Source organism: Vigna umbellata, chromosome 5, assembly GCF_029865625.1.
Source record: "Vigna umbellata cultivar VRB3 chromosome 5, Vumbellata_1.0, whole genome shotgun sequence".
Classification (NCBI taxonomy): domain Eukaryota; kingdom Viridiplantae; phylum Streptophyta; class Magnoliopsida; order Fabales; family Fabaceae; genus Vigna; species Vigna umbellata.
Window position 1 is genome coordinate 70085132 of NC_142169.1, and position 14666 is coordinate 70099797.

The 14666-nt window shown below is 31.8% G+C and overlaps 2 protein-coding genes across 4 annotated transcripts; both read right to left on the reverse strand.

Moving 5' to 3' along the window:
• Positions 1-455: 455 nt before the first annotated feature.
• On the reverse strand, positions 456-4118 carry LOC124821893 (high affinity sulfate transporter 1). Its single transcript, XM_047293837.2, has 14 exons — positions 4019-4118; positions 3542-3889; positions 3387-3435; positions 3103-3307; positions 2824-2998; positions 2683-2748; positions 2485-2598; positions 2295-2411; positions 2082-2208; positions 1702-1988; positions 1428-1618; positions 1253-1338; positions 1088-1164; positions 456-889 (listed from the first exon to the last, which is right to left on the reverse strand). The coding sequence occupies exons 2-14, from the start codon at positions 3875-3877 to the stop codon at positions 746-748; spliced, it is 1974 nt and encodes a 657-aa protein (XP_047149793.2). The 5' UTR covers positions 3878-3889; positions 4019-4118; the 3' UTR covers positions 456-745.
• An 8165-nt stretch (positions 4119-12283) lies between these two features.
• LOC124821892 (uncharacterized) lies at positions 12284-14360 on the reverse strand. 3 transcript variants are annotated; one of them, XM_088115355.1, is made up of 3 exons: positions 13951-14360; positions 12689-12731; positions 12284-12603 (listed from the first exon to the last, which is right to left on the reverse strand). In XM_088115355.1, the coding sequence occupies exons 1-3, from the start codon at positions 14263-14265 to the stop codon at positions 12452-12454; spliced, it is 510 nt and encodes a 169-aa protein (XP_087971481.1). In that variant the 5' UTR covers positions 14266-14360; the 3' UTR covers positions 12284-12451. The 3 variants fall into 3 exon arrangements, with proteins under 3 accessions (XP_087971481.1, XP_087971482.1, XP_047149792.1); XM_088115356.1 differs by having other exon boundaries at positions 12284-12542; positions 13951-14357; XM_047293836.2 differs by having other exon boundaries at positions 12284-12542; positions 12656-12731; positions 13951-14348.
• Positions 14361-14666: the final 306 nt, after the last annotated feature.

Here is a 14666-nt window from a genome sequence, read left to right on the forward strand (position 1 = left end):
TATTTAAATTAAAAAAATTAAAATTGAAATATTATAAATATTTAAATATTTTAATCACATTTTATTTTACCCAGAGAGCGTATGAATGAAATAAGAGGACTAGTCCTCCCTATAAGATGATGCTTCTTGTAGGTCTTGTATTTTCAAAACCTTAAAAATCTCAAAACACATCGATATCGCGATAAAGTCATATTTTCGTGAATGAGATCTCTGGAGGAAGAACCATATCACCATTTCCACATCCCAAAAGCCAATCACACAATACTATAAAATGTCACCTCAACTCATGAAGATTCTGATTTTTTTAAGGTTAATTATGTAGACTCTGATGCAATAACATATTTTAACAAGTTTTATATTCCAATAATTGTTGATGATGATTGAAGTATGTCATATTTTAAATCATGTGGTATAATATACATGCTTAGGTCGTCATGATGATATCCATTCAGAAATTTATCAAATCATGAAATCGATTTTATTTCTTCTGCAACCATCGAGCAGATGTGATGCATCTCATAAAGAAAATAATTACTTCCACAAAGTAAAGATACGAACACAAGGTAAAAACATATATACCACAACCAAACCATGACACACTTTTCTATCCCTTTTGTTTTGTATATACATCATCTGGGGTTATAGAATGAACAAAACCAAACACAACTTTTGATGACACAAATCTACGTAACACTTTCTACTCATTTCCTTCAACGGTTGAATTGAAGCATTGTATTCTACTCCATCATACTTCTCCTTCACCCTTTGGAACAAAAGTTGAAACAGCATCAGCCACTGTTAGAAATATTTTATCTTCTCCGATTAAGTCTGTTAACTTTGATGCATGGAGCTTCTCTATTACAATTGGTCCTGGGTTTGCCAAGATAAGCTGTAAAAACAAAACAAAAAATGAACTTTACAAACTCATTTAATTAATTAGTTCACTCATTGTCAAACAAATATGGTATAGGAGATGACCTTGGACTTCCTCACAATTTATGGCAAATTTTAAGAGAATCTGTACCTGGAGACTTTTTCAAAAGAATCTCTACAGAAATTAGAAAGGCTAAATTCAATGATTATTTACCTGGACTTCTCTTTTCTGGAGACTCTTGTATAACTCTTCCAAGGCATGGATGCCACTTGTGTCAATATCAGTAACAGCTGAAGAAGAACACGGTTGGGTGAATAAATCATTCATGAAAAATTTATCTTGGAAAACAGGATGAAAGGATTTCTGAGGAACCCTTACGTGACATATCCACAGTGAGATATTGTATTCTGGGGAATCCACTTGCTGTCCTTTGGGCTTCTTCTTCACTCAGCCATCTCAAAATTCTGCATATTTATTGTGATGGAATGATTCCTCAGCCCAAATTACAATGCTACAAACACACGTATCTGTTAGGAAAAAAACATGCATTTACCTCTCCTTGATGTAGTTGGAGTTTGAGAAGTAGATTGCAGAGTCAACCCTGACAATGAGCATGCCAGTAATCTGGGCTGCTTTGGGGTATTGCTGGATGTTCCTATAAACTGTAGTTCCTGAAAGCTTCCCTAGTACTGCAACCCTTGGCCTTGTCACTTGTATGAGAATTTTGGCAAAAGATATGGCCACCTGCATAAGGAAGAATAAGGCTAAATCGATTATGAAAAAATGACAGAAACTCCTTCTCAATCTTCTCTTCATTTTCTTATTACCGCTATTAGAAGGCCAATCTCCACACTTTTGAAGATCACACCAAACAAGGCTCCCATGCAAGCAACAAAATCGAACTTGTCAATCTTCCATAAAAGAATAATAGCTTCGATGTTCACAAGGCCAAGCACCGCAGCTATTATAATAGAAGCAAGCACCGCATTTGGAGTGTACTTAAAGAGCGGCGTAATGAGTAGCAGAGTCAACAACACAACCACCGCCATAACGATGTTCGATACTGCAGTTTTACAACCGGCCATGTAGTTCACCGCTGAGCGAGAAAATGAGCCTACATAAAGATTGCAAACAACTTCTATTAGTATGACAGTTTTAGGTGGAGGAAATTTGTGTAAAGATGCTTTAACACGATTTAAAGTTCTACCTGTTGCCACATAGCAAGATGTTAGAGAACCAACCATGTTCATTGCTCCCATTGCCATCATTTCTTTGTTACCATCCAGTGCATAGTCTTTCATTGCAGCAAATGTTCTCCCAATTGCTACGGCTTCCTAAAATTTGAGGAATTTAGCCGCAAGAGAATGAAAAAAAAAAGGGAATTTTGCTTGTCTAAACTAGGAAAGTTAAAGTTGCTTACCGTGAGAGCTACCATTCCGGATATCACACCAATCCGAATACCGGCGCCAAGGTATTTTCCGCTGAAAAATATCTCGTTGGCAGATGATGGATTCACACCCTTCTTAACATGTCTCACCTGAAATAACATACTTTTAGTTTCGCAGTGCTTAATTTTGTTTCGACCACTCGATCGATGTTATGCTACTTACAATTGCCACTCCTTTCTTGTCTGCCCTGGTAATGAAGACAAAAAAGGTAGACACTATGACAGATATCATAGGAGAAATTGCAGCCACCCAAAAGAGTTTCTTATTCCTTTTAGCCTGTCAACGTTAAATTTAAGTTATGATGATGAAAGTTCCAAGAAAAGGGGCATCAAAGAAGGAAAATTGTTGTTGCATCCTTACGATGTACTTGGTTACAAGAAGGAAAGTCAAGAATGCTACTCCAATGAGTATTGTCTCCCAATTCCACTGCAAGCAAAGATTCGAGCAAATTAAGGACGAGCGCCATTTTAAAGTGAATTTGTAAGCAAAACGAAAGTTTACCCCGTGGTGTGCTGATTGAAACACTGAGCGCATGACAGAAACAATATCAGTTTTCGTAGTGAAGTTTTTTATGCCAAGAAAACCCTTAAGCTGTTGCAGTGCAATTGTAATGGCAGCTCCAGCCATGAATCCCACAATAGCAGCATGAGACAAAAAGTCAATCAAGAAACCAAGCCTGCAAAATTCACGTTCAGATTGAAACACAGGACGAGAAGAATTTAGGCAAAGCAAGAAAGAAAAACGAATGAAAGAGAAAAGAGAATCATTTCCTTTATATACCTGAGAACACCTAGTGCCATTTGAGTAACTCCTGCAAAGAAGGTGGCAGTAAATGCAAGACGCAGGTAATCATGACTTTTGATGTCGCTGATCTCATCCGACAGCATTGTCCCAAGCAAGAGGGACACAACCGCTACCGGTCCAATTGCAATGTCTCTTGAGCTTCCCATGAACGCATACACAAGAGGAGCCACAAAACTTGTGTCTGCATACAGTGAAGGAAAAGCCAAGTCGTGAAACTGTAAGATGCCAAAATTTATCTTAAAATAAATCAAGATTCTTACACAGTGCATATTGTGGATCCAAATGAGCAAGCTTTGCGTATGCAATGTCCTGTCATGCATTTACACAAAAAGTTATCGTTAAAAAGCGAATTTCAAACCCTTTTATGACGTGACAGTTTTGGTATTTGTAAGAAATAGCTGAGAATGAAACTCACCTGAGGGATGCAGAGACTTGCAATAGTGAGACCAGAAATCAAATCACCTCTGAATTTTTTAAGATTGTAATCTCTTCCCCATTCTAAAATGGGGAAGAGAGACTGCAGGGCTAATACAAAGATTCTAAAGAAGCTCTGGTCTTTAAATTTGCTTAAGGGTTTGTCATGGAAGAAAGTCTCAGCCAGAGAATCTTTGATCTCTTTGAAAAGTGGCTGCTTAGGAGGAGATCCCACCTTATGAATGTGTGGCAAAGTATCTCCATGTCTGCGTGAAGATGCTCCACTTCTTATTTCTCCCACGGCCCTTGTCACCTCGTCACCCACACGCTGACTCATTTAACCTCTCACCTGCAAACCACACAACACTTTCGTTATGCAATCTGTGTGGTGTATACTACACCATTCCATTTTCTGCATGGCCACGTTTTGTCATGAGAACTTTCTTAAATGCAAATAATTGAACAGTAAAACACATACCAAATGATGTTACAAACTCTGATACCTCAAATTCTTGCTATTTCTGAGATGAGACAAATGCTTATATAGGATCATAAATGAGAAGTGATGGGCAATGTCAACTATAGTTGATGTAATGTGTGAGGTTCAACTTCGATTAAACAAATTGTACTTCTCTTTATTAATGCAAGTCAACCACAGCAACTTGTACCTAGGATTTCGTATACATGGTTTGAGTGGGAGGGCTAAAAGGTTGAATGAGAACATAGAAAAAGGGTTATGAAACAGAACACTTCAAAACGAATTCTCACTTGAACTCCTTTTTCTGTTTATGAATGACACCTAGATAAGGTTAATTATTGCCATTGACCATGATTATTAATTAATGTACACATTTGGTGGGAGTGTGTTTTTTCTGTTCTCGAATGTTACACGCTGGTTATTCATTGAATGTCGCAGGGACTTGCTTTTAGGTATAGACAAGTCTCTGAGCAATGTGTGAAAAATTACGGAAGCAAAGAACAAAGAAGAGTTTCACTTGGCTTTTCCATCATGGTATACATATAAACCTTACAGAAAATTAAATCAAATTGTTTTTCATTAGAAATAAAACATGGTTTTTAGTTAACATATTTACATTTACAAGTATGTATTATTTGATCATTTTTTTCTCAGAGAAGTATAATATTATTAATCTTTACTTTTGTCAGTTTTCTAAGTGAAATTATTCACTTTGTTACTTGTTACACACCAAACACCTGTCCCTTTGCTGTATAAAGATAAACAACAACATGCGATGAGATAATGTCATTGCATTTACCATATTGTAATATTTTCAAAAAATCATTTCCCAAAAAAAAAATCTTTCATTACACTTATAATCATTAACATATTTTTTCATTAAATTTAGCGATACTAAATAAAAACATAAATCATCAATAAACTGAAACATTTGAGTATCAAGAGTTATTTCGCAATAATCTTTGAACATATCATGACACTCTGTTTATTCCTTATTTGGGGGCTTTAGTTCTAGAAAAAAAAAATGTAATTGAATATCACACTGGCAATCAGATATCTTAAAGAAAAAACAACTCATTACACTCTTGAAATTAAAGCTGAAAAAAACAACTCTTGAAATTAAATGCCCTATAAAATCCACTGTATTTATTAAGGAAACATAATTTTCAAAAAGAGAAACCGATAAATTAGAAAATGTTGATGATAGGAGGAAAAATAGAAAAACTATAAATTGTTGTAAAGGTACGATTAGGAGAGTATATAAAAATAAAAATAAAACCAAAATGTAAATTTTATAATAGGCAGAGACATAGGGTTTGGTTTGAATGAATGGGGACAGTATTGTGTCCAAGTTCATGAAAAAATGAATGGAGTGTAGGCGTTGACTGCTAATTTATAATAAGGAGATTACAGCAAGCGTATTTGCATAGCGTTGACTATAAATCCATTGTAGGTTTAGTTGGGAGATTATATACGTCTTATACTTTAGAAAGTGACAGATAATTGTAAATACATCATATGTAAGGATAATTTATTTGCATTAATTTATGTAATAAATAGTTTTTTATTTTATCTCTTTAAATTAAATCATTTACTTATTACACATGTTGTGCTTTTTTTAAAAATCTATTTTCTCTCAATCTTTGTTGTAAAAAATGCCATGCAGAATTAATGGTATGTTCATTGTACTTTTTTAAAGATAAGCAGCGCTTTTTAAATTGTGATTTTCGTGTGTTTTGCTATCATTTTCCAAAATAATTATAAAAACAGAACCAAAAAACACTGGATTCTTTTATGCCGCCAGACTTTTTTTTCTTTTAATCTAGAATAAATTGGACCTTCTGTAAAAATATTGTTTCAAATTCTTTTTAGCAAATATTAATTAGTTCAATAGTATGTTATTCAATATATCTTTTTAAACACATTGTTCTACTGTTAGTTAAACAGTATTAAAAATGAAAAAAAATAGTACAAGTTCTACTATTTATACGAAATAACTTATTACAATATGTATAGTATTACAAACCGAACAGTTAACAAGTCTTTTAGTTTTATATAAAACGATTGGTGGATTGGTTGTCGAGACTATAAACAAGGTTAGTATTAAGAATAATCACTGAAGGTAAATTTTGTTGTTGTGGATTTGGAGGTAACTGAGTGTGGATTTGAAAGTAAAATTTATGAGAATTAGTGTAAGATTTGATTGATGTGACAAATTAAAAAAATTTAGTTCCAAATCCACTCTCATTTACCTCTAAATTTACTCAAATAAAAAACAAAAAATTTACTTTCAAATCCTCTCAAATCTCTTCGATCACTCCCTTCTAAATCCATTCAAGTGAACAAAGCTCAAGTGAAATCATTACTATTTAAATCGTAATTAGATCAATACTAATCGAAAATCTATCCTAAAATTTATAAATACATATTTGACATCAAGATAGTTAATTATTTTTAATACATATTTATGTTAGAGTATTTAAACAAATACTAACTTTAACGTGTGAATACTTTCCACAAGTAGTACTATGATCAAACCAAACAACAACAACAAAAATATTGAAAATTAAACATTAGCTTAAGCTTCAAGATTTATTAGAAAATATCTAAATTCGACTTGGTAAACCAAAACATACTTGTAAATATGTTAAAAAAAATTGTTAGAAGTGTCTATTTTCTTAAATATTTTCATACTTTTATTTTCAAATAAATTTTAAAGAATCATTATACAGAAGTAAATATATAAATATTTAACCGGACACACATGATCCCAAATAATCATTAAAAATGGCTACCAGAATCTCATGACTCAGTGGTTGCCTTTCATTTTTTCAAGAAATAAAAACTTAAATTATAAAGCTGAAACTCTTTTAAAAAATTGTTTCGACTGAATTATTATTCACGCTATCGTATGTTTGATGTTTCCTAAGCACTGGTCTGAGAAGTATTTCTTTTTCCAAAAAACTTAACTGGGGAAGTAGCTCATTGATTTTCATCTCCAACATGCAGATTTATTTTATTATTCATTACTTCGCATGCTAATCTCATAATATTCGCTTGAATTTTTTTTATTTTTTTTTGTTAATCTGCTATCTTGAAATAATAAAACTAAGACCAGATCACTTGTTCTGTACATTACTCCATGTTGATTATTTATGGATAATGACTTTCTTCTATTGTTTATAATTTGCACTTAATGAACTAATAAAATACAAAACGATGAGATATTTGATGAATGAAAATGAGAGAAATAAAAACAGGAGTGAGAAACGATATTTGTAAATTTTTTATTGTTAAATAATTTTAATAAAACTGCTCTTTAAATTTATAACTTCAATAAATTCAATTAAGGATGGAAAAATAAAATAAATGATATAATAAATACTGTAAAATATTTAAAGAAAAACAAAAACGTTCATAATGTATTGCAAAGTTAAGAAAAGGAAGTTACTTTTATAAAGAAAATTCACCACAATCTATTAAAAGTTATAATTTCATTGGGTTTTTCCGTTACAAAGTTGGATTTTCTTATGGGATAGAGAAAATTGAAAATATATTTTGCATACAAATTTTATAGGCAACTTATCATATTTGGAATTAAATAAGAAAAAGTTTAGGCAGATTTTAAATAAAAACAAGAAAATGCTGGCAAGTAGCAATCTAATATCTTTTTACAGTTTCTTTTTCTATTTGTTTAAATTTAGTTGTGTAACTAATTTACATATTACCCTAAAAATCACATAGGGCAACCCTAGATTAGATAACAGAGATTAATTATTGACCTAATAGCCCACTCATTATGATATCTATCACACTTTTGTTGTTTACCATTTATAGTTGCATAGTGATTTAACTTTATTCTCAACCTAATTTTGTCTTCAAAGATCAAAGGATAATTATACTTTACAACATTTTTTTATAACTTTTTAACATCGTTTACGTGTCATTCTATGATTGGTCCAAAATTATTCCATAATCAATAATAATAATCATAAACACCAACATGGATCAAAAGCTGTCGATTCATCCTGATGTTCCGTGAGTACTCGTCCTCACGTAGAAGGGAGTAGTTCATGTGTGGGAACGGCAGGAGGTTCTAGTCCTTAGGGGTACTTCGGACAGATAGGATTAACCTCGGGTGGTAGCTGTTGAGTGTATCCCAGTTACTACACCACCCGGGTGCACGAACGTCGTAGCTACACAGATGTCATACAGTCCGGACGGTCAGTCTAGTGATAGGCTTGGTATGATACATATGTTGAACTTCTCTTGCGTGGTGGATTGTTTATTATATATGTATGTTAATGCATGAATTAAATTATATAAGCTTACCCTGTGTTTTTCTTGTGTTGTCTTGTTGTACGTCCGTCCTTGTCGTTGCAATGATCATCCGTGTGGATGTGGGCAGATGGAGACGCGCTACTGGAAGAGGCGCTGGAAGAAGAAAACTTGGTAGATGTAGAGGTGAAGACCGAACAGTAGGAGCGTTTGGATTGTAGTTAGTATTTTATTTTGAGGTGATCATTCGGTCACCTCCTCTCTTTTGTTTAAGTGACCGTTCGGTATTTGGCTTTTGTAAACCGTTCGGTCACGTTTCTTCTCATCTGATACAGATTTATTTTGGTAGCTTATGTATGGCCGTTTGGCCAGAACCGTACGTTCTTTTGAGATGTTAAGACTGATCTGAGTTATTATTAAATGTTAATATTCTATTATATGGTATGTTGATATATTTTAGGATGTTACATATCCGAAGGAAAACATAAAGTTCAGTAAAAAAAAATGTAATATATGAAAAATTATGGTTTGTATATTCTCCATCACTTCTCAACTCTCAACAACCCACTACCACTTCATTTTTACAATAATCCTGATTCATTACCAGAAAAAACGAAAAAGAACCATCATCAATATTAAAAGTGATTTCACTTTAAAGATTATTTTATACGTCATCATCATAAATTTTTTATTTTTCGTTATTAATAAAAAAACATATATATTTTAAATATGTAATTATAGTTATAAAGTGGTTATTATATTCTTTATAAGTTTTCTTGCAGTGCGCGTGACACAGGAGTAACTAATTTTGTACAGTGTATTTGTTTATTATTTAGTCTTATTAAAACTTTGTATTAATTTGAATTTTTATAAAATAGTTTAATTGTTGTTTTATTCACGCCCATAACATTACCTTTTAAATCTTGCATATATTTGTTATTAAAGTTCAAATGCTAAGACGCTTTATTTAAAAACCGTTACAGAAAAAATTTCATAGCCCTAAATTAATATAACATACTTAATTAACCTATCTGAATATAATTCAGTGTTATTATTATATTGTTATAAATTTAAGTTGGTATGTTATTTTTTAGCGCGCTGACATGATCTCTTACACTGCTAATTTATTATCATTATGTGACACATGTTGCCGACTTTTCACATAAAATAAAACTATTCAATTATTTTTTTCTTCTTCTAATTTTTAAATATACAATTAAATTTATCCGGTTAACATTAATTATGACAAGAAATTTTTATTCAGGATGGAATGCATTTTTCTTTATTTTTTTTAATAGACGAAAGTGAGATATTATTTATTCTTATCTATTTTTTTAATCAAATAATCTTTTTTTTACTCATTTTTTACTTGTTTATCTTCATCAAACAGTTGTCATTCTCACTTAATTTTCTTTTTCTTTTTTCATTCGATGTTCTCTTTACCAACCAGAACATTAATTTTTAACATAATTTAACTACTTTACATGATTTTACACATTCGTATGATTCATAGAATATTGACATACATAAGAAAATCTATTTTAAACTTTATTTTGAATAAAAATAAGTTTTATATTACTTTTGAATACTCTAAATTGTATGATATGAGTTTTAAATTAACGAAAATACGAACAATAAAAAAAATCAAATTATAGAGTATTCGTTTGAAAAATATGGATATGTCTACATTCATTTTTACTAGTTTGGTTATGGAAAGCACGTCTAAATTCATTGAATTTGAATATACAGAATGAGACCTGAATTTTGCATCTTTTGAACCACTGGTTAACTGCCACGTGTCCATTGCTTTGTTGCGCATGCACCTCTTTATTTTGACTTAGTCAATGACTAATTCACTCTACTATTTTATTTATCAATCGCTAAGCTTTTTTTAATGATCCACGTTCCGTCAAATTTTCGTAAGCACATACTTCAAATCTTCATTTTAATCTTTCACAAATTAAAAGAGAGAAAAGAGACAAACAATACCAAATTTAGTTCAGCTGTTTTATTCATCCAATTTCACCTATTTAAATGCACAAGATTTAATATCTATGTGTTTTTATTTATTTATTTTATATACCATTCAACTTTTTCATTTTCATTTACTTTGTAAATTTCGATTCATATTTAGATTTTTGACAAAAATGGATTAATTCACTTTCTGCATTTGATTTACCGATCAACTAAAAGCAAGTAATAAAGAAAAAACTGAGAAGCAGGAGTAAAATTCAAACTTACCATGACGTTATAGGAGCTTCTCCAATGGCTTCAACAATAAGAATTTGCTGAATTTGGAGGTGGAGAAGCTTCAAATTCGCAGCGTCCTTTAATCTCTAACGCAAAACACACAGAATGAATTGAAGTTTGTAGACAATTTTGAACTTCAAAACCTCCTTTAATAGCAACGAAAACTCTACCGATAGAAAACTATCAAAACGATCATTTTCTTAATTTAGAAAAAAAAAATGAATTTTTGATGTAGACTTTTGGATATATGTTGTTGATTTCTTCTGCATGGTCTCTTTGTCTCATGCGTACACATTCATTTGTTTATTTTCCTTTTAAATTCATTCGTAATATCATAACAAAAATAATATGCAGTGGTATTTAAATTGTTAGATTCTACACTACAAAGGGAAAGAAACAAAATAGGGAATCTTATGGTCTGTCCGTTATTTCTGATGCCACACCAGCTAGTCCGTTTGACAAAAATAAACTTTCATTAGATTAAATATAAATAAAAACATTTTTTTGTTAATTTATCGAGATACAAAGTAAAAGATTAGTTATTTATGTCAACAACAAGTCCAGAGAAAGAAGCTGGTGAGTGAAAAGATAAAAACTGCAGCGTCCAAAGAAAAAATTTCTTCATAAATTATTGGGCCACGGGCCACGGGCCACGACGAAGAAGCTAGGCCCAGTCCAAGTTGAAGCACTCGTGAGTAGCCTTGTGAGAGGCCAGTGCTGTTGTTGCATTGATTTCTATTTAAGTATTGTTTGGGTTATGAGTTTGTGGTTAGTTGTTTATTATATTTAGCGCGGTTAAAATGGGTTAGAACCTATGGATTAATTTCGTCTTTTGATACGGGTCAATTTTTAACTTGGTATACTTAAAACTCGGCTTACTTAAATTGAACTGATCGTGGTGAACTGACTCATTAACTTATCTAATTTAATTTAATTATTTATTAATTTATGTTTCAATATTATTAGTTAATACTTTTTTATTGTGTTATAGATTAGAAGAAAAAAATGTGTTTCAAAGAGAGAAAAATATTATGGATTCATCTATTCAAGATTTTAATATTATAATTGGATCAGTGACACAAAAATGATCAAGTTTATAAAGTTATTTGTTCGCTTTTTGTGTTTGGTTTTGGATTACATTTGGATTGTTTGGTACTTTTTTTAATTTTGAATTGTCAATGAAGTTTAACATCATTTTAGAGTGAAATTTATTTAGATTTGAATTATAATTTTTTTTAGATTTGAAAAAAAAATTCTAATTAAGTGACTCAGTGAATCAACCCGTTTAACTCACCAACCCATGGTGGGCCAAACCGGATTCAAATTTTTTTGGCTCGCTGATAAATGAGTTAGGTTGGATTGACTCACTAAGTGACTAACCCGTGGTGGATCGGGTTACTCGTTTTGACGACACTAAATCTCTCTTGACAATCCAAATTTTGTCCTAACCTTATGATTATGGTTGGTTCTAATTGTTCTAATTGTCCTTTATAAGTAAGCAAATATTTGACCGTTACAATAATAAATACATATTAAATGTTATCATATGTCTTTTTGTCTTTTATAAATTTTGAAATAAGTAATTATTTAATTATAGTCTATTTGATAATAATCATAGTTTATCGGGAGGGAATGAATATTAAATCTAATTATCCTAACTTAGAATGACATTTTGTAACTATTATTGTGACGTGTCTGACCATTCCATCTTTACTGAATGGCCATAAGATAGCAGTATGAATGAACATTTGCTTGAAATAAAAAAAGTTGATATTTTTAACGTGATACCAAGTCATCCAACATGAATCTAAGCACAAACATGAAATGTTGCAGTGGTAAAAGCAAGAAAAATTTGGAACATTAGTGCAGTGGCTCTAACAATTCCAGAACTCAGCCCTCTTGACCTTAGAAATGCTCTGAAGAACTCCCACCGGAGAAACGTATCCCATCACTGTCACCCTCTTCGACTCCACGTCTACACTGAATGATGTGACTCCTGACATTGCATTGTATATGTTCAAAACACAACCTTACTTTACTTACTACACCATTTCTACCTACATATAAATTTTATCAATTTCAGATTATCAAAATATATATGCAATGAACCTTCCATCTTAGACAGATGCTTTTTCACTTTACCAGCGCATCCTTCACAGTGAATAGAGACCTTCATCACAACCACCTGAACATAAACACATACATAACATAACCCCTTCAAAATTAGAGAGTAAAATGCAAAGATAAGAGAAAAAAAAAAGTGATTTGATGAATGAAAGGGAAAAGCAGATACAAACACTGTATAACTGTATTATAAAAGGATAATAATAATTTGACAATATTTTTTTAACAATATTTTAACGTTATTTACATGTCGATTGGTCTAAAATTATTTTATAATCAATAATAATAATAATCATAAACACTAATATAGACCAATCGCAAAATGACACAATAATGTTAAAATATTATCAAAAATTATTGTAAAAGTTTCATTATCCATTATAAAATTGCAGCTTAACGTATGCATGTACGCGTATAAACTAGGAGGGGAGATAATTAGTGCTCTACGTCGCTTTGCAGAGTTCAGCAGTGATACAAAATGTACAACTGTTGAGGCATAGTTGACCAATGTATTTGACCATACTGGCAGTAGTGGCAGAAAAGGAAATACTCTGACATGTGCAGCAAGAAAATGGAAATCCATTTCCTTTTCTTCTGTCTATTATTTTGGACTCATTATATTAATATGCTCACAGCAGTTACTTACTGTTTTAAGAATTTGAATTGGTAGTTTTGAACTACTATACAAAAGAATTAGAATAGGTCCTTTCATTTGTTTTTTTCTTAAAGTTTAAGGACTTGCTTTGATTAATCGTAACACTTTTTTCAAATTTTTCCCAAAGGGACTCATCATTTGCGTGATATAAACAGAATAGGTAAAGCAAAGGACAGTACAAAAAATTCTACAATCATGTAAGAGAAAGAAAGGTTAGCTTGCAAAAAATACTATTAATTTGTACAAAAGAAGAAAAAAAATCAATCTGTACAAACAAAATATGGTTGCACAAAATCGTATCCACAAGAGAACTTAATTGTATTGGTTATTAGGTTGTCCCATACATGATTAATGATGCATTTTCCCATAACTTCAATTATTTTATGAATAAAGATTAAATATATAATCAGTGTCTTGAACATGTGAAATATACGTATAATATTCCTAATACAAAAGATTAGTAGGAAAACAAGGAAGGAAAAACTATAAGTATCCGAATGGTTCAAACACTAATACTTTCTGTCTTAAGTTTTTTCCTGCAACGAGTAGAATGGCTTACAAAAAAGAAATGAAGGAAATGTTTGTAATTTGCATTGCATTTGACATGGAATGAGAAAGTGTGAACCTGGAAGACATGATCTGCTGTCGTTTTGTGAAGTTGGCTTGATCCATTGTCTTGATCTTGGCTACTCTGCTGGATGTTTGCTGAAGAGAGAGAGTCACATTTCTTGTGAGCTGCTGAATTGAAGGTGGCAGTGGCAGAGTGAACAAGTTTGGAGTAGCTGGAACAGTTGAACAACCTTGTATCATCCAGAGAAACACTTCTTTTATGTATCTTACTCCTACTCCGAGGCACAACCACAGACCAAACTGCTGTTGATGCCTCAGAGGGGCACATGAAACCGTTCCTCATTGTCCTCTTCGCGTTTTTCAGGCTCATCACAATATGAAGATATTCTGAGGGAGGACTGTGTTTATCAATCTTATGCTTAGAGAGATATAGTTGGCACTAACGATGGCTTTCAAAGTGGAAGGAACCAGAAAGTGACTATAGAATAGAAGAGAGACGTGCTGTCATTATGATGTATGTAACAAATAACAATGAGTTCACTGGAAGAGTGGAACCCTTTTGTCATTTTATGTATTATGCATATGTCTACATGTATATGACCTTTAAAGAGTCCAAAATCACGTCCTTTTCAGCTTTTAATGCTGAGAAATCGACGCTAACCCTTTTTGCTGTAATCGATTACAAGCACATGTCACAGAAAATCACATTAGAGCATGGATTTCTTGTATTATTTGTATCTTTGGATTTTCTTATTGTTGGAAATCCAAGTG

Excerpts from the sequence above, each read along its gene's own strand:
- LOC124821893 (XM_047293837.2), bottom strand. The coding sequence starts at position 3,877 with ATGAGTCAGCGTGTGGGTGACGAGGTGACAAGGGCCGTGGGAGAAATA. Across the intron at positions 2,412-2,484 it reads ACAAGAAAGGAGTGGCAATT|GTGAGACATGTTAAGAAGGG; the intron begins GTAAGTAGCATA and ends ATGTTATTTCAG. Across the intron at positions 1,619-1,701 it reads AGATTGGCCTTCTAATAGCG|GTGGCCATATCTTTTGCCAA; the intron begins GTAATAAGAAAA and ends TTCCTTATGCAG.
- LOC124821892 (XM_047293836.2), bottom strand. The coding sequence starts at position 14,265 with ATGAGCCTGAAAAACGCGAAGAGGACAATGAGGAACGGTTTCATGTGC. Across the intron at positions 12,732-13,950 it reads CAGCAGATCATGTCTTCCAG|GTGGTTGTGATGAAGGTCTC; the intron begins GTTCACACTTTC and ends GTTTATGTTCAG. Across the intron at positions 12,543-12,655 it reads GCATCTGTCTAAGATGGAAG|GAGTCACATCATTCAGTGTA; the intron begins GTTCATTGCATA and ends ATGCAATGTCAG.